Source organism: Lingula anatina, chromosome 6 (genome assembly GCF_051362555.1).
Source record: "Lingula anatina isolate TDL-2025a chromosome 6, LinAna3.0, whole genome shotgun sequence".
NCBI classification, from domain to species: Eukaryota; Metazoa; Brachiopoda; class Lingulata; order Lingulida; family Lingulidae; genus Lingula; species Lingula anatina.
This window is the reverse complement of record NC_141772.1, coordinates 15494169-15509296: the sequence shown is the minus strand read 5'-3', so window position 1 is coordinate 15509296 and position 15128 is coordinate 15494169. Positions and strand designations below refer to the sequence as shown.

Below are 15128 nucleotides of genomic sequence, written 5' to 3'. Positions count from 1 at the left end.
AGCACACTGCTGTACAGAAAAAAAAAGAGGTGACCTCCCACACATTAATAACAGAAAACCCCAGCTATTCTTTTAGAACCTAAATGCAACAAGTGTATAAACATAGTTCTCTCTGGCAGAAATCTACTAGTAGACACATCTGTACAACATGCAGTACTCATTCATAAATTTCAATCAACATCACATAATAGCCCAGTATTCAATCTTTACTTACGCCCCCCCCCCCCCCCCCCCCCCCCCCCCCCCCCCCCCCCCGCAAAAGATTTGAATAACAAGTCATAACACTTTTCCCATTCTTTCCAACAAAGAACTGTGACTATATTCATATTTTAATATTCATGCATAAATAGAATAATTAGCATAATAAATCTGGTACAGAGACAACATACCCAATAAATATGTGGTGCAATCCAGTATTATACCACACAGGATTTAGCTTCCAAGTTCTAAATAATTAGTAATTTATCTAATTTCAGGTAGATAAGCTGTTTCAAGTTGAGCATAACCTTCAAAATGACAAATCAAAAATGTTTTTTCAATAAAAAATCACCCTAAAGAAGATCAAAGTTTTAAAGCATATACAAGTTATTAAGCAAACTTTATAAATTGAGATCTACAAATAAAACTTTAAACTTGTCGGGGAAGGTTTACATAGAGGATATTGGTTCAAAAAGTTTGTAAAATACCTACAGAAAACACATTACAAGAAATGATGCTCCAGGAATGATGCTCCTTCAACCCAATTACACAGGGTGGTACTTACCGCAGGCTAAATTTACTGCCCATGTTAGCTGGTAATGTTATTGTTTATCCCAATCTGTCATGTCTCCTTCCCCCAACACATTATGAAGAGGTGAAAAATGAAAACTCAAACCAAGAAGCTGAGGGTTTTTCTACTGCAGCCTTGTTAATCTAGTTATGTTCCTTTTTTCGCCAGTCTTATCGTCAATGTCACCAATGGTTACTGTGCTGCTTTTTAATCAGCATTCAATGTCAGGAGTCAATTTAGGAGGAACACATGCACGAGAAACAAAACCAATTATGCAATGGTCATTCACAGGGTCATCCTATTTGAATCCACTGCCTGAATAAGGCCTGAACACTTGTCTTTGATAAAATTACTGTTTAGGCATTACAAAGTCACTCGTTCAGTTTCATTTGAAGTTTCTTTTTATCCTCCCAGTTTCCGCAAATACTGTCAACAGATAAAACTATCTCCAAGAATGATGCTGCCTCATTAGTACATCTCCAATTACGCTTTTCTAGAAAACCTGTAGGATGTTGTAATTGGATAATATTGTTTAATACATGTCTTCATTTGTACTTTCCTTTTCCTGTCACACTAGTCTGCTAATGAAGCCTTTGCTTTTTCCCCAACCACTACTTGTCAGAATGAATTTCCAATAATGCACCAAGTTCATCAATTTCTTCTCTCTCTTAATTCTCCATATAGCCCGATTTTTTTTCCTTTTTTGCTTATGCCTCCACCAGCTGCATTACCACCATACCAATCAGTTGCACAATAAATCTTCAAACTTCTTTTTTAAGACAAAAAAATGACCAAACTATTTTTCTTCCCTCTCCTTGCTACAATGATCATAAATTTTTCTCCAGAATCATCTTCCTTACTTACACTAGCCCCATTCACACGTACATGGTTAATCGAGATTTAGGGAATCGCGATTCTAACGCGCTTAGCTAAATTCACTTTTTTGCGTTCACACATGTAAAAACGAAATCGCGATTTACCTTGCTAGATCTGGTAATTGCAACTGTGCTCGCTAGGGGAGTCACGGTATATCCTGTTGATCATGCGCAGTAGCTGCCTTCAAGACCATGCTTTCGGTGTGTACGGTGTTATTTTCTGTTTAATATTCTCATCGGCCCAAATATTTGTTTATGCTGCCACTGAGTTTTCAGACCATACTTCCTCTTGGCCATTTTGCTGACTGCGAAGAAACTTGAAATTGCGTGGACAGTTTGTTTTCTTTCACTTTCCAGTCGGCGAATAGCTGTATTTAGCTAATGTTTCGTTTCAATTTATACCCGACATGAAATAAAATTTATTGTATTGTATTGTATTGTACTTTCGATAGAAACTATGCACGCGCCTTAAGTCCTCAACTTCCGGTGTTAACATCGATCCCGTTCTCACTAGGAAATTTTATATCGCGATTAAAGTTTACATCGATAGAATCCACCTCTCGAGTAGGATTAATTTGAATCGCGATTTGGCGTCTCTACTGCGTTCACACTAGAAGCTTTACATCGATAGAATCGCGATTTGGCACTAATCGCGATTGAAAGTGTCTCGTGTGAATGGGGTTACTGTCTCTGATCAATTACTTGATAGACAAACCTGTCCATACTTTATTACAAAATGAAGCTGTGAAATTCAAGTAACAATGTTGCTATCAGTTTTTCATAGAAGTGCCAGTTCAGCTTACGAAAAATCTACAATATTACTGCTGCAAGCTGGCATCTGTAAGACGTCTATATTAGCTGCCTCTGTCAGTCTGTTGCCATGAAATAAAGAGTATAATCGTCTTGGTTTCCATTACCTATTATCAAGTCTTCTGCTGTTAAGCCCTTATAAATAGCCCCTGTGCTCCTGTGAGGTTATCAACAGTGGACTGATGCACTGGCAGCACAGGTTGTAACTTTCTTTCCTGGTTTCTTAGATTTCAGAGTTCCAAAGTCAACAGCCTAGGAAAATTCTGGTTTCCAACAGGTCTATATTGTTCAGATATCATGGACAAGCTGTTACTTTTTGTCTAAATTTACATGTGATACCAGTGTTGTATTATCTAATAAGTCTGTGTGTTAGTCTTACGAGACGTGCCTTTGTACTTGTGAATGCTGCATGTTTGCAGTGGTGCACCAGCTTGCCACAACAATCTCATCTTGGATTTAAATCTTCATTTCGGTTTTTCACCATGACTTTTTCTACGGGAATCTTTCGAGCAACTTGGCTTAAAATCAAGAGAGATTTTGGGCGATTTCAGAGAGTGGGAACTCATCACACAGAAAAAAAGGCACATTAGCAAGCACAGTTTGAAAACATCACAGCTGATAGAATTTATCCACAATTTTTTTTCTGGATGTTTCACAAAAATTCTGTAGAATAACAGTATTTTACACAACATCACACATTCACCATGGTTATGCTTTGTATTGCTTTTTAATTACAATTTAAGAAGACATATGTCCTGTGCATACATTGCAGTAAGGTTAACCCCATCTCATGCATATTAACAAGATGAACAGATTAAGCCATACTTTCAATTAGTTCTGGTCTCAAATTTGCCTAAATCATCCACAAGTTGTGTTCTAATAAGTCAACCACCTGTCTCTTTGGCACAAAAAAAAAACATTTTTAAATTTTCTGAAATCCTTTGAAATGTATCAAATGTCCTTGATGATAGTGTGTAGGGTATACCTTATAAACTCACTAGTGCTCAAGGTAACCAGAGAGAGTAAAACAGTTTAATTTCCCACTGCCAATTGCAATATAATATGAATTATTCAGTTCCATTATAAGGTCCTCCTGAGAAGACATACCTCAATTACTAATTCACCTTCATGGGCATAACATGGACTGCAGTTTATCTTAAGGAAAAAAATCAATGCACTATCACCTTACCTGACTGGCAAAGAAAAATGCCAAAATTGCAAGTATGCCAAAACAACTAAGTTATGTTAAATTGCCCACACAGACTAATTTAAAATAGAAAAAAATCAATGAAGAAGCAATCAAATATTGATCTTGAAACCCAGAGTTTACCATCTTTGCACTGGTCATAACGAAAAATCATATTAATGGAGAATATTTATGACAGGTTGTTTCCCATGGAATAATAGAAGTTAAATGAAGAAGTATGTGAGTGTGCATGTGTGTGAGAGAAAGTGCACACGAATGTCAAACTGAAGTATGTGTGTGTATTTGCACATAATATAGCCACACTATAAACACTTAAATATGTCCAAGGTGAGGAGCATGTCTTTCATCATAATACAGCACCATGCCTTTTGTAAAATGTTTCACCAGTCTCTACATACTTATGCACTTCCAGAGTGTTACATACAAGCCTACATGAAACAGTTTGATGAACACAAAATGGCAGTATATGGATTCTGAAAAAGTGATCAATAAAGTTTAATAAGTGTTTGAGATTGATGATGCATATAATTTCACCAAATATATTGAAAAAAACAACGACCAGAAGAACAAACAAATAAGCTAATCAATGGATACATTATGTTACTTTTCTCATAGGAGCCACCATATTGTACAAGATCTAGACTGGAGTGTGCATGCCAAGTATGGCACCCAGACCTATAGGAGTTGTAAATGAACAAATTACTATTATTATTATTATTATTATTATTATTATTATGTTTGCTGTTGAGTTAATCAGTTCCTCATAACAAGTTAATATTAAAGGAGGACAGAAACTATTGAAATTTATATATCTAAATACCTTCGCCCACAGAAAGGTCACTTTCTAAGCAATCAGTGAAATGAATTGAGAAGCTTAATTCTTTAAATGTCCTATAAAATATATCGACTGGTTTAATTTGACTTGAAGCAAACTAGCCCCAGGGTGCTACAGTGCATAAATAAAAGCCACTGAATGTCGGACTACAATGTAACATTGTATTGATTTCTTCTCATTTCTGATCAGTTTAAGTCTCAGTAGACAAAGGTTTCAGATTTCAAGGTGATGGAACCATCTGTGGGGAAAAAGACAGAAATAACTAAAATGCCTGAATCCATTTTCACTGAGATTTCACTTTATTTCCATGCACTACCATTGATTTTAAATGCTCACCACTCCTTGACCTTAGGACATTTTGGCAGTAAATTCATTCAATACGGACTGGAGAATGTCATTTTTATTGAGTTTATGGAATAGAAAACATGAACATCAATCAGAAATTGAACAGTCTGGTAGACTGAGACAGCAAATCAAATTGGTATGGTACAAAAACTCGTATAGAGAGAATTAAAAGGGAACTTAAGTTAACAGAAATATAACTAAACCAAAAAAAATGCAATGAATATAATAAGATTAATTCTTGCAATCAAGAATCATAAAAGACCCCCATAACAAATGGAGACAGTATCAATATATACTTTAAGAAGTATATTTCTTCCTCATATTGGGCAAATATCAGGCCTGTTCTTAAAATTTCACTCTCTGCATTTAGATCTTTTAAAGATCCCTTTGACGGGAAAGGGAATCTGGACTGTTGGCACTGATATCCATGCCTAAGAAAAGACTGAACATAAATATCTTCTAGCATAGAGATAAATCAGATTACAAATAAATATCTGACTGTTATCTTTCTTCAGTCTTATCTAATAAAATAAGTCTGCTGGTTCTATGAAATGAATCCCTTTCCAAGAATTGCCCATCCCATGCCCAATGTTTTAAAAACAAAGCTCCACTAAATCAACCACAAATGTTATTGTTAGAATAGCCATGTGCAAGGGGAATGTGCTTGCTGTGCAGCTCAAAACACAATACACATGTCACACCAAACACATTCATAATCTTTAGTACAATACCGAATGGTCTTGCAGCTTGGTCTTGCTTGGGGGGGGGGGGGGGGGGGGGGGGGGGGGGGGGGGGGGGGGGGGATGGCTAGCTTATTTTTCTGGATTTCTTAACATTTACTAAAACTCTTTCCATTTTCTCCTAAGAACAGAATTCTGCACATTTGGATTTCTTAACATTTACTAAAAATCTTTCCATTTTCTCTTAAGAACAAAATTCTGCACATTTTGCATGGCAGTTTAAGACCTTAAAACATGTATAAAGAATAGTGGGGAAAAATAAGACAACATTTAGACCTATTTAAAAGCTATAGTATTGGGTAAAAAAATCATTTAGAAACCAGTCTGCAAGTAATTCTGTCTACACTAACTGTAGGGCAGCAAGTTTTAGCCAGAAACTAAACTGTAAAACATATTTCTATCTGACTTAAGAAAATAAGACATTGTTTAAATTTTCATTTACCTAAATTCTAAATAAACTGCCCAGCTATCAGGTTATAGAAATAATGTTATGTCCTAGAAGGAGCCCAATGTTTTTCACACTTCACCTAGAAATGTTATTATTCTTTGTGTGGGCCAATGAAAATGGTGGTTAAAATGCCCTTTCCTGGAAATAATTCTCTTCTTCTGCCAGCATGGCTTTGAAATTTCTTACAGTAAGCCTAGGTGAATCAGGCCACGTCAAAACTGATCATGTCTCAATTTGCAAAATGAGAAAGCCCAGGTGCTGTCAATAAATATTGAGTCTAATAATATCATCCATCAAAGTAATTCTCAATGGAAGCAGCTGCTTTGAATGGCAAAAATAGAACCGGGCATTTTATTTGCACTTCCAGCATATAAACTATTCAGATCTTTTCTCTAAGAGTACTCCCCACCCCACCCACCTCTGACCACCACTACAACCACTAAAACCAAATATTTCAAGTCAGCCACTCTAAATCTTCCTACCCAGTAGCCTTGAGCTACTGCAAAATACTGCTGGTAACAGGAATCAACTTAACTGTAAGTCCTTCAAGCCAAATTGTGAAATCACAAGTCTTTTTTTACAGTTGGGTAGCACAAAACTAGTAAGAAAGTCTAAACCTGTTATCTTTTTTTTTCTCAGAAGGTAGTATGCCTGACTACTTATCCAGTAATGCCTGCTGCTTATTTTTCTGTGAAAGGCATTAGCCTTATAATAGCAGATTTAGGAGAGAGAGAGAGGAGTTTTTACAATTTACTCTAGGAAAAATTCATTCAATTGCGGTTCACCATATTCCTAGTACACAAATTCACAGAAAAACTGAACTCTTGCCATCAAATATGAGATATTGTCAGAAAAAAAGGTTTCGCACCATCCTGAACTTCCTCTTTCTTGATGCCAGATTACCTGAATTTAGGTTTGAAACCAGTAAACAAGTGCTCTCTCATTCATCTGTTTTATTCCTGCAGTAGAGCACTAAACCATCCATGCGCCATTCATGAAATTCAAGAACTTTTACTACATGTTTATCTTGTTGCTGATTACTACGTCTAATTATCTTCTCAGCAAACTTGAACAATTTTTCATCTTGACAAGTTGTGCCAAAGAGAAAGCTATTTCTGTATTTCTCTATCTATGAACATTAAGAAGTATCAAGGCACTTTCAACTTTGTCTTTAATAATGTACTAGGCAAATCTTTTACAGAAAACTAAGAAAATTTTCTCATGTTTGTTGCCTGCCACCAAGATGAAAATAGGAACAGGAAAAAGGGAGAACTATTGATAAAATTTGGCAGTAAATATTTCAAATAAGAAAAAGAAAGGTCAAGTCAATTGCAATAGCCTGTTTTAGCCAAATTAAAATATCTAAAGATTTGTTAATTGAACCATACCTCTCTTACCTTGAGTGTTTTTTAATACACGTTTCAGTCCATTGTGTTTGTATGTATTTTATTAGAAACATTTATCATCAAGAGGTCCACAAAGAGTGACACAAAAATCAGGAATCGTTAGTATTCAACTAGATAGGCCAGGCCTCATAAACAGTAATTGCCCTAGATTTGGAGGCACAAATGTCCAAATTAACAACTTGAGTCACAAATACTTTATCTTAGAAAAATAATCATGGAATATATAAAAAGGCTAAAAACAACCCAAACTAACTTATTCCTGGATTTGACTCTCCAAACAACATATTAACGACAGCAATGTGCTCTAAACAAACTCTGGCTCATACTGAAGGTACTGAATGGGTAGATGAGCAATTTTGTGGGCCATAATGCTATGTTCATGGCTACTTATTTTATGTTGGAGTTCTCATTTTGTGGCTTGAGTTGTTACTTTGGGCACTTGTTCTCACAAATCTGAGGCTCTAGTTCACAATAGCGTACTAGTAATTAGTTTATAAGGCCTGAAGGCTGAGCTTCAATTCCTAATTGAATAAGTTTCCCATTAAGCTGCTACATTTTTCTTAGAGCATCAACTCACGTGATGAAATATTAAATGATCTAGAACTCTTGAACACTGCAAGGATAACAACCCTGTCCAGTTAAGGCTAAAATGTCCTTGTCGGTCTGTTCAACGTGAGAAAAATTAATCTGGTTCATGTCAAAAGGTAAGATGTTCATTTGACTGAATATTCAATACAAAAAGTTTGAAAAAGATCAAATACTTAAAGGAGTGTGTTTGGAATGTTTGATCAAGTACTGTAATCTGTACACATTTCAAGATAATCTACACTTTTAAAATTACTTATAAACATTATTTAAATCTTTATAAAATTAACCTTTCGAATTTCCATCAGAACCTTGGAGTACAAACGGCTTCTTCTAAAAATATTCAGTTCACTCAATTTGCAGTATGACTAATGTCTATGTAGGCATATATAGCTGTGAATCTTCTGCCAAATTGGCATGAAGCCTGAAACCTTTTGCAGCATTTGCCTTCAATGCATATACTGCATTTGAAATTTGTACATGTACAATAATATATGCACATGTGCCATCTTCCTATGATATGAAATTTCCTGATACAATCTGTTGTCTACTTAAAGTATATGTCTTGAAACACAATCAATGCATTCTCTTGACAGCAAAAAATGTAAGATAAAATCCACAGATGAAATATTTTTGTCATCTGAGTCTGTGCTTATCATATAAAATTTTTTAAAATTGGGAAAAGTACCTGGATTTATCAAATGTAATAAAACATATTTTGTCAGTTATGATCGCCTTTTCTGCGTAATAATGGCAAGTGTAATCTTTTCGAGTTTGTTTTATGTGGATTATGGATTGTTCTATGATCAATGTGACATCTGAAAGTGACCAAGTCATTCAATGATTCAACTGCTGAGCAAAAGGGGAATAAAATCAGAAAAGCAAACTATTCAGAGGCATCCTAGGGTTATGGTGTCTGCACAAACAAGAACTCTGTTGACTGACTACTAGTATTCAATACAATCATTGAATGGTATTTATACTTGCCTTCTTTTTGATTTAAAAATCAAGCCAGTCGTGATCAAGATCAAAACCAAATCTTCAAGACGAATTTCAAGACTTGCTCATTTTCACTTACCATTTACCTTGTACAGCTTATAAACATGTTTACTTTTTTCTTAATACTTTCCATTACTATTCATTCATTTATCCACTTACTTTTATTTTTTTTTTTTTTTAATTTTTTATTATTATTATTTTATTTTTTTTTTTGCAAGAGAACAAAAAAAAAAGAAGTAAAACTGATAAAATATCAGACTAAATATCATAAAAGAACAGAGACTCATAAATTCAGTGGTTTGACTACCAAGACAAATCAATACTTGGCTATTTGATACAAAATGATACTTGGAGTGTTTGAAAAAAGATGGAGCATTTAGTTAGTATAATGATAGTGTATTGAAACCCACTGGCAAAAAAAAGTAATGACATGCAAAAATATGTAAATGTAAAGCAAAAACACGACAGTAAAAGGATTAAACTATGATAAACAGAAGAAAGCTACAAGAGGAACATTTCGTGAACTCCACAGGTAGAGGGAGGATATAAAATAATTGAAAGGTTTGGCATTACCAGGCTATTGATTGGCTTTTACCTCAAATCCTAGTAGCCAAGTAGAATCAATCAAATACGGATGCTGCCCTACACCTAGCCACTAAACGTTAATCACTGCCTGAATATCACAGGAAGTTAAACATTTAGGCAAGGTCTACACTTAAAGTAAGGAAAAGTGTAAGCATCCGGGATATTGGAAACAATATATGCCCAAATTGTGCATCTTATTTTTAAGTTTGTCAAAAGCCACACTGTACTTTAAAAGAACCTTAATTGACATCTGATGGTTATTTCAGAACAAAGTCTATCTTCATAATAAGAGATGTTCCAGCAAAAGTATAGAGATTAGTACTGGAAGCAATTACCTTTGTATCAACTGCAGCAATTACTTCTGTAGCCTCAACTGGCACACAGGCAATATATGACAGGTGATTCTATTTTTACTTTCTAGTATTGCAGCAAAATAAAAAATAAAAATCTAGGAACTAATATTATTTGATAAGTGTATTTGTTTGAGCACAGTAACACTGACTGCTTTGATATTTGACAAATTTGAAATTTACCCTACGAAACCCAAAGGCATTTACTTTAACAAACAGATCAATAATATCCATTAAAAACAATGAATATGTTTACCATATTTTATCATCAAATTTTACATTCAAACTTAGCAATTATACAGCATAAACCATCCCTGCTACTCTACAAGACATTCAATCTGGACAAATGCTCATTTAGTGTCTTAATAAGATTTTAATATTTCTCATAATATATATTTTTGTCAAAGAGACTTTGTTACAGTCCTAAGTTAGATTTTCAGGTTTTTAGGCAAAATAAAACTTTTGCTATAAGTGGAGGAAAGGAGATCATGGGGGTAGAAGAGATAAGGGCATAAACTCCTTACTAGTAAGATGCCTACTAAAAATTTGAGAGACAAACATTTAGACAAAAGACAAAAAAACACACCTTCACTTTAACTGATGGCAATGAGAATCATCTGAGATACTTCAAAGTCTTACTGCTTAGTGCAAAATCAAGCAAGATTTCAAGAATGGTGCCAGAAACAACAACCTGAATTCAACCCTCAATGCTCAAAAGTTTGCCTTCCACAAAGTGGGTTCTTGCACGTTTTCCTGTCTCAGATGACGTCACGCAGTGTGAACAGTCTCAATTTAACCATCTCAGATGATTTCCATTCCTTTGTCAGGACGAAAACAGGCCCGTTGTTTTAGGCAACGCATGTTGAACGAAACTGACCACATGTGTACATGGTCAGCTGGCCATAATGGTCAACACATGAACTGATAACTAGATACAAGTGTGTTCGTCTGTGTGCATGTGATTCAGTTGGTTAAAGGATGTTCATCTATTCCAACTAAGCCTCAAGGTTCATCTTAGAGCATTTACCATAAAACAACAACTATTTCATTTCAGCTCCCAGTAAGATAGTATCTGTGAGGATAAAGGTTCTTATTAGTACTAGTAAGAGTGCACTATCATAATTACTAGTAGACAAGCAGTACTGTTACATCAATTAAAATTTGTTCATAACAAAAACACAGAGAAACAACAAAAATTGGCAAATATGTACTCTGAAGCAGTTAAAACTGCAATTAAACACTTAAAAAAATGAAAAGTAAATTTCAGTTATTATTGTGCCCCCCCCCCCCCCTACACATACACACACAAACACACAATTCAACTGAAGTGTTATTATCTAAATACTGCCATCACAAGTCCGATTGAACATAATCGGACATGAGATGCATCCCTTAGATAAGTGAAAAGTATCCATCAAGAAGATAAGTAAAATGCATCTTTGGAAGTCATCGATTTATTATATGTATGACTTGTGCCCCTCCCACTTACTAGCCAGGTTCTCTCTTGCCCTTGCTCTCACTCCCTCTCTCTCTCCTTTCTCTCCCCTTCTCTCTCTCGTTTGATGTTCTGTTCTCCTGCACAAATATACTCATATGTACATGCATGTGAACATGCATACACACACATAAGCACCCAGAAAGTATTTTGTACACATTGTTACATATCGACAAAAGCTTTTGTTTGTTCAGCTTCCAGGCAGGTGTCCATTTGAAATTCATTGATTTTCTATTTCCATCTACAGTGTGGCATGCAGAAGAAAGTGCTTTTCTGTAGTGAAAATATGCATATCCCATTCTTTTGGTTCACTTTTCAGCACAAATACCAACACTTTTTCATGTCATTTTTTAATCAATAAAGTGCAATCAACCTGAATGTTTCAAAGAAAAGACATCAACTTATTTATTTATTCTTTTTTTATTTTCTTTTCCCTTAAACCATTTTTTCTCATCACTGAATTCCATACACTGGTTTATCGTAAAGAGCTAATATTGATAAACAACATGACTGGCATGGATAAATATACATCTCAATGAGAGGGTCACTGACACATACACAACACACTCGCCTAAGTCCATTGTTTTCACAAGTACACAGGGCTGGCGCCAGGGTAAGGGCATAAACCTGGCCTAATTATAGACATCTACACCATGCACCTGGATTACCTGAAGTTTTCATAAACAACACCCACACCTACATAGTGAAGGCAATTCTATTCATTAATCAAAACTACTGTGAATTACCTGTGACATGGGAAACATACACTGGTGCAAAACCTTTAAACATATATATTATTATTTCATTCAGTGCAGATTAACAAAAACCACCGACTTGGTTGACAGTGGCATGCCTTTTGTCTTCACATGCTGCAATTTTTTTTTTATCAAATTTTAAACAATTTTCACAATATGTATATCCTGGCTATTATAGTCCACATTCAGAATACTTTTACCAAATTTGTTATGAAAGCTTTCAATAGTATTCAAGCAGAGTTCTAAAAAGCAGTTAACATTCTAATCTATACGATGAGAGAGAAAACCCTGTGAAAAGTGTGAAAAGGCAAAGGCAAGTCCCATATATCCTATAAATACCTGCAGTTTGTATAACAGGATACCAACCGATTTAAAAGACAACAAATAACAAGGACTCCTCCTATATCATGTAACACACCTTAGACCTGCAGCCTTCTCTCTTGTGATCAAAACCAATACAAAGCCTTAAAGTCATAATAACTCTTCGTTTTGGCCAAAAATTGGATTTTCCTGGAGTAAACGGCAATTTTCCCGTACTTACCAATGGTCGGCGACCCCATTCCTGCATTCAAAGTTAGTCCAGGGTTTTTTTTCCTAAACGTTTGGTTTTTTGTTAAAATCTCTTAAGAGATTTTAGAGAAGAGATTTTAAACTGACGGAGCCCTTTCTGACATTGCACAGTCTCGCGATATCGAGTGATAGTTTGTGGTAACCTTCTTAAAACCGCGGGAAAAGCAGACAACAACAACACCATAACAGTAATATAAGATTCATAAGATATATTCGTCTTATTGCTCAAAATGCATTTATATCTACAATGTGTGCTATCTGTGCTATTCTGGGCCTTTCTTTATCCGACTTACTGTACAAAAAATCCGACTTATTCTGCTATTGCATCAGACTTTTGGCGCCAGAAGTTATTTTGGTCTCGAATGAACACGAGAATCCGCGTGACACCCTAACTTCATTGGCAACGGATGACTTAACGACCGGGAAGAAAGGCATCGAAAGCTCTATTGACAAGCACAGATTTTAGTTTTACTACAATAATGGCCGTTTCAGTGGTAAAATGCAATAGAATATATTTCCATGCGTTGTTTACAATGTATTTTTTGCGGAATTTTGAATCTCAAAGGAAGAGTTATTATTGCTTTAAATTGTAAAAGCTGGGTTATTTTGAAGTCAAAAATAATGATAATTCACTTAACCATACTTAGTAGTTGAGTAACTTTTCTACCCAACACTTTCAATTCAAAAATTATACTCAGGACAACTATGTCACTCACAAATTTCAAAACTCATCTCAGAATTGGTCCAGTAAATTGATTAAAAAAGCACCACAAAGCTTCACAAAATGCATAATCACACCAATGCTTGGTTTCTGACATAAAAAAAAACTCCATTTAGTGTATCGACCATTTTAAGTAACCCTTCAATTCTCTCAACAGACTAGTTTCTAGCTGAGTAACTACTAAAGATCGCAAGTGTGTTTTTTAAAAGAGAAACCTTGTAAAAACATAAGAAAGAATGGGATTAAATCTTGGCTAATAGTCTGTGACCTACTCCCATACAGTTACCTGACTGACAGTTAAATACTAAAAATACTTCTCTGCTCTACGTATAAGTACTTCATCCTCTCTATTGGCAATAACAACACTTCTCCATATTCAAAGCCACGCGAGATATGTTGTGACATTCAACAACAGTAATCGAGTTGCTTTACGGTGTAACTCTATACAGTAACTACAGTGTGCAGACTACTTTCAACGGTTCAAATCCACCTACATTCCAATACCCATGGTACCATTCCCTGTGCCACAAAATAGTATTACACCATGTGATCAGAAGGCACAATGATGTCACTTGGCCTAGTTGAATTATAAGTTTCAAGCACCACTTTTAGGCTCTAACATGTATCAAAGCAAGGTCAGACTCATGTATCTACTATCTTGTTATCTGTACTGTCTCTATCATTCATTTATCAGATATTAGATTTGTTTCATCAATGTATGTGTACTAAAAACTGGAGAAATTTTGATCAGTGAAATTTAAATTTGGGAAAGCCATAATTTTCACAAAGAAGAAATATACATTAACCCTCATGTCTATCCTTTGCCATTAAAGGTAGAGATATCATATTTCATTTCTGCATCCAGCAAATTATTCCCAACAATTAAATTTTCAAATATCAATTAAGTCAATGGGGAGTTCAACTTCCATTCAAACCATTAACATTATAGCAAGGATGGCTGTTATTGATGCGGTTGTTTCACCGATTCATTAATTGGCATTTAGGAGTGCTATTATTTTTCAATTATGTAATGTGTCATTTTCATAATGTGAGATTTACAAATTCCCTGTTGACCTGAGACTGCTATGATATCAATAGTGCACTTTTTGAGATAAAAGTTTTTATAAGAATAGCATAATGAAAATAACTGAGAATCCAACGAGCACTGGTATAACCCAATTATGTGTGACCTCATGTTTCAGTCTGGGCAGAGATAAGCTCCGTGTGGTAACAACTTTCATGCGAATGCATGTTGTTAAATGGGTAAAGTCTTTTTGTCCATCATTATAGCAGACTTCAGTTATGCACAGAGATGTAAGATATAGTTAACCTAACTTGGGCAGTGTTCACAATTTCCAATGAGCTGAAAGATATAATACATCAGATTGGAATTTTTTTATTATTTTTGTTACTGTCATTCTTTGCTAGTGGTTACAAAATGTTGAATTTGACCGAAAATTTCAAACTTTCTCTGGGAAGCTGTAATTTTGCGATGTGATAGCTACACCATCACAGTTTATCATTTCATAAAAAGGGAAACAGCAGCTGCCCTTTTTAGGGCACACAGGAGAGTTGAACAGCTATACCCACCAAATCCAAGACGCGTTACCCTGGGTAATATATTTTGCACAAA

The 15128-nt window shown here is 35.1% G+C and overlaps 1 protein-coding gene across 3 annotated transcripts in view; it reads right to left on the bottom strand.

Annotated features, from left to right (window-relative positions):
- Positions 1–15128, bottom strand: part of LOC106154350 (SRSF protein kinase 1) — a 38478-nt gene that overhangs the window by 20623 nt on the left and 2727 nt on the right. Inside the window, exon 3 of one of the 3 annotated variants that reach the window (XM_087014766.1) lies at positions 14826–14858. The exons of 1 other annotated variant lie outside the window; for it this stretch is intronic. In XM_087014766.1, the coding sequence (XP_086870892.1) occupies positions 14826–14858 (33 nt within the window). Of the gene's footprint in view, positions 1–763; positions 1135–14825; positions 14859–15128 lie in introns of those variants that run through there. One more of the 3 variants, XM_087014767.1, reaches the window with a different exon arrangement.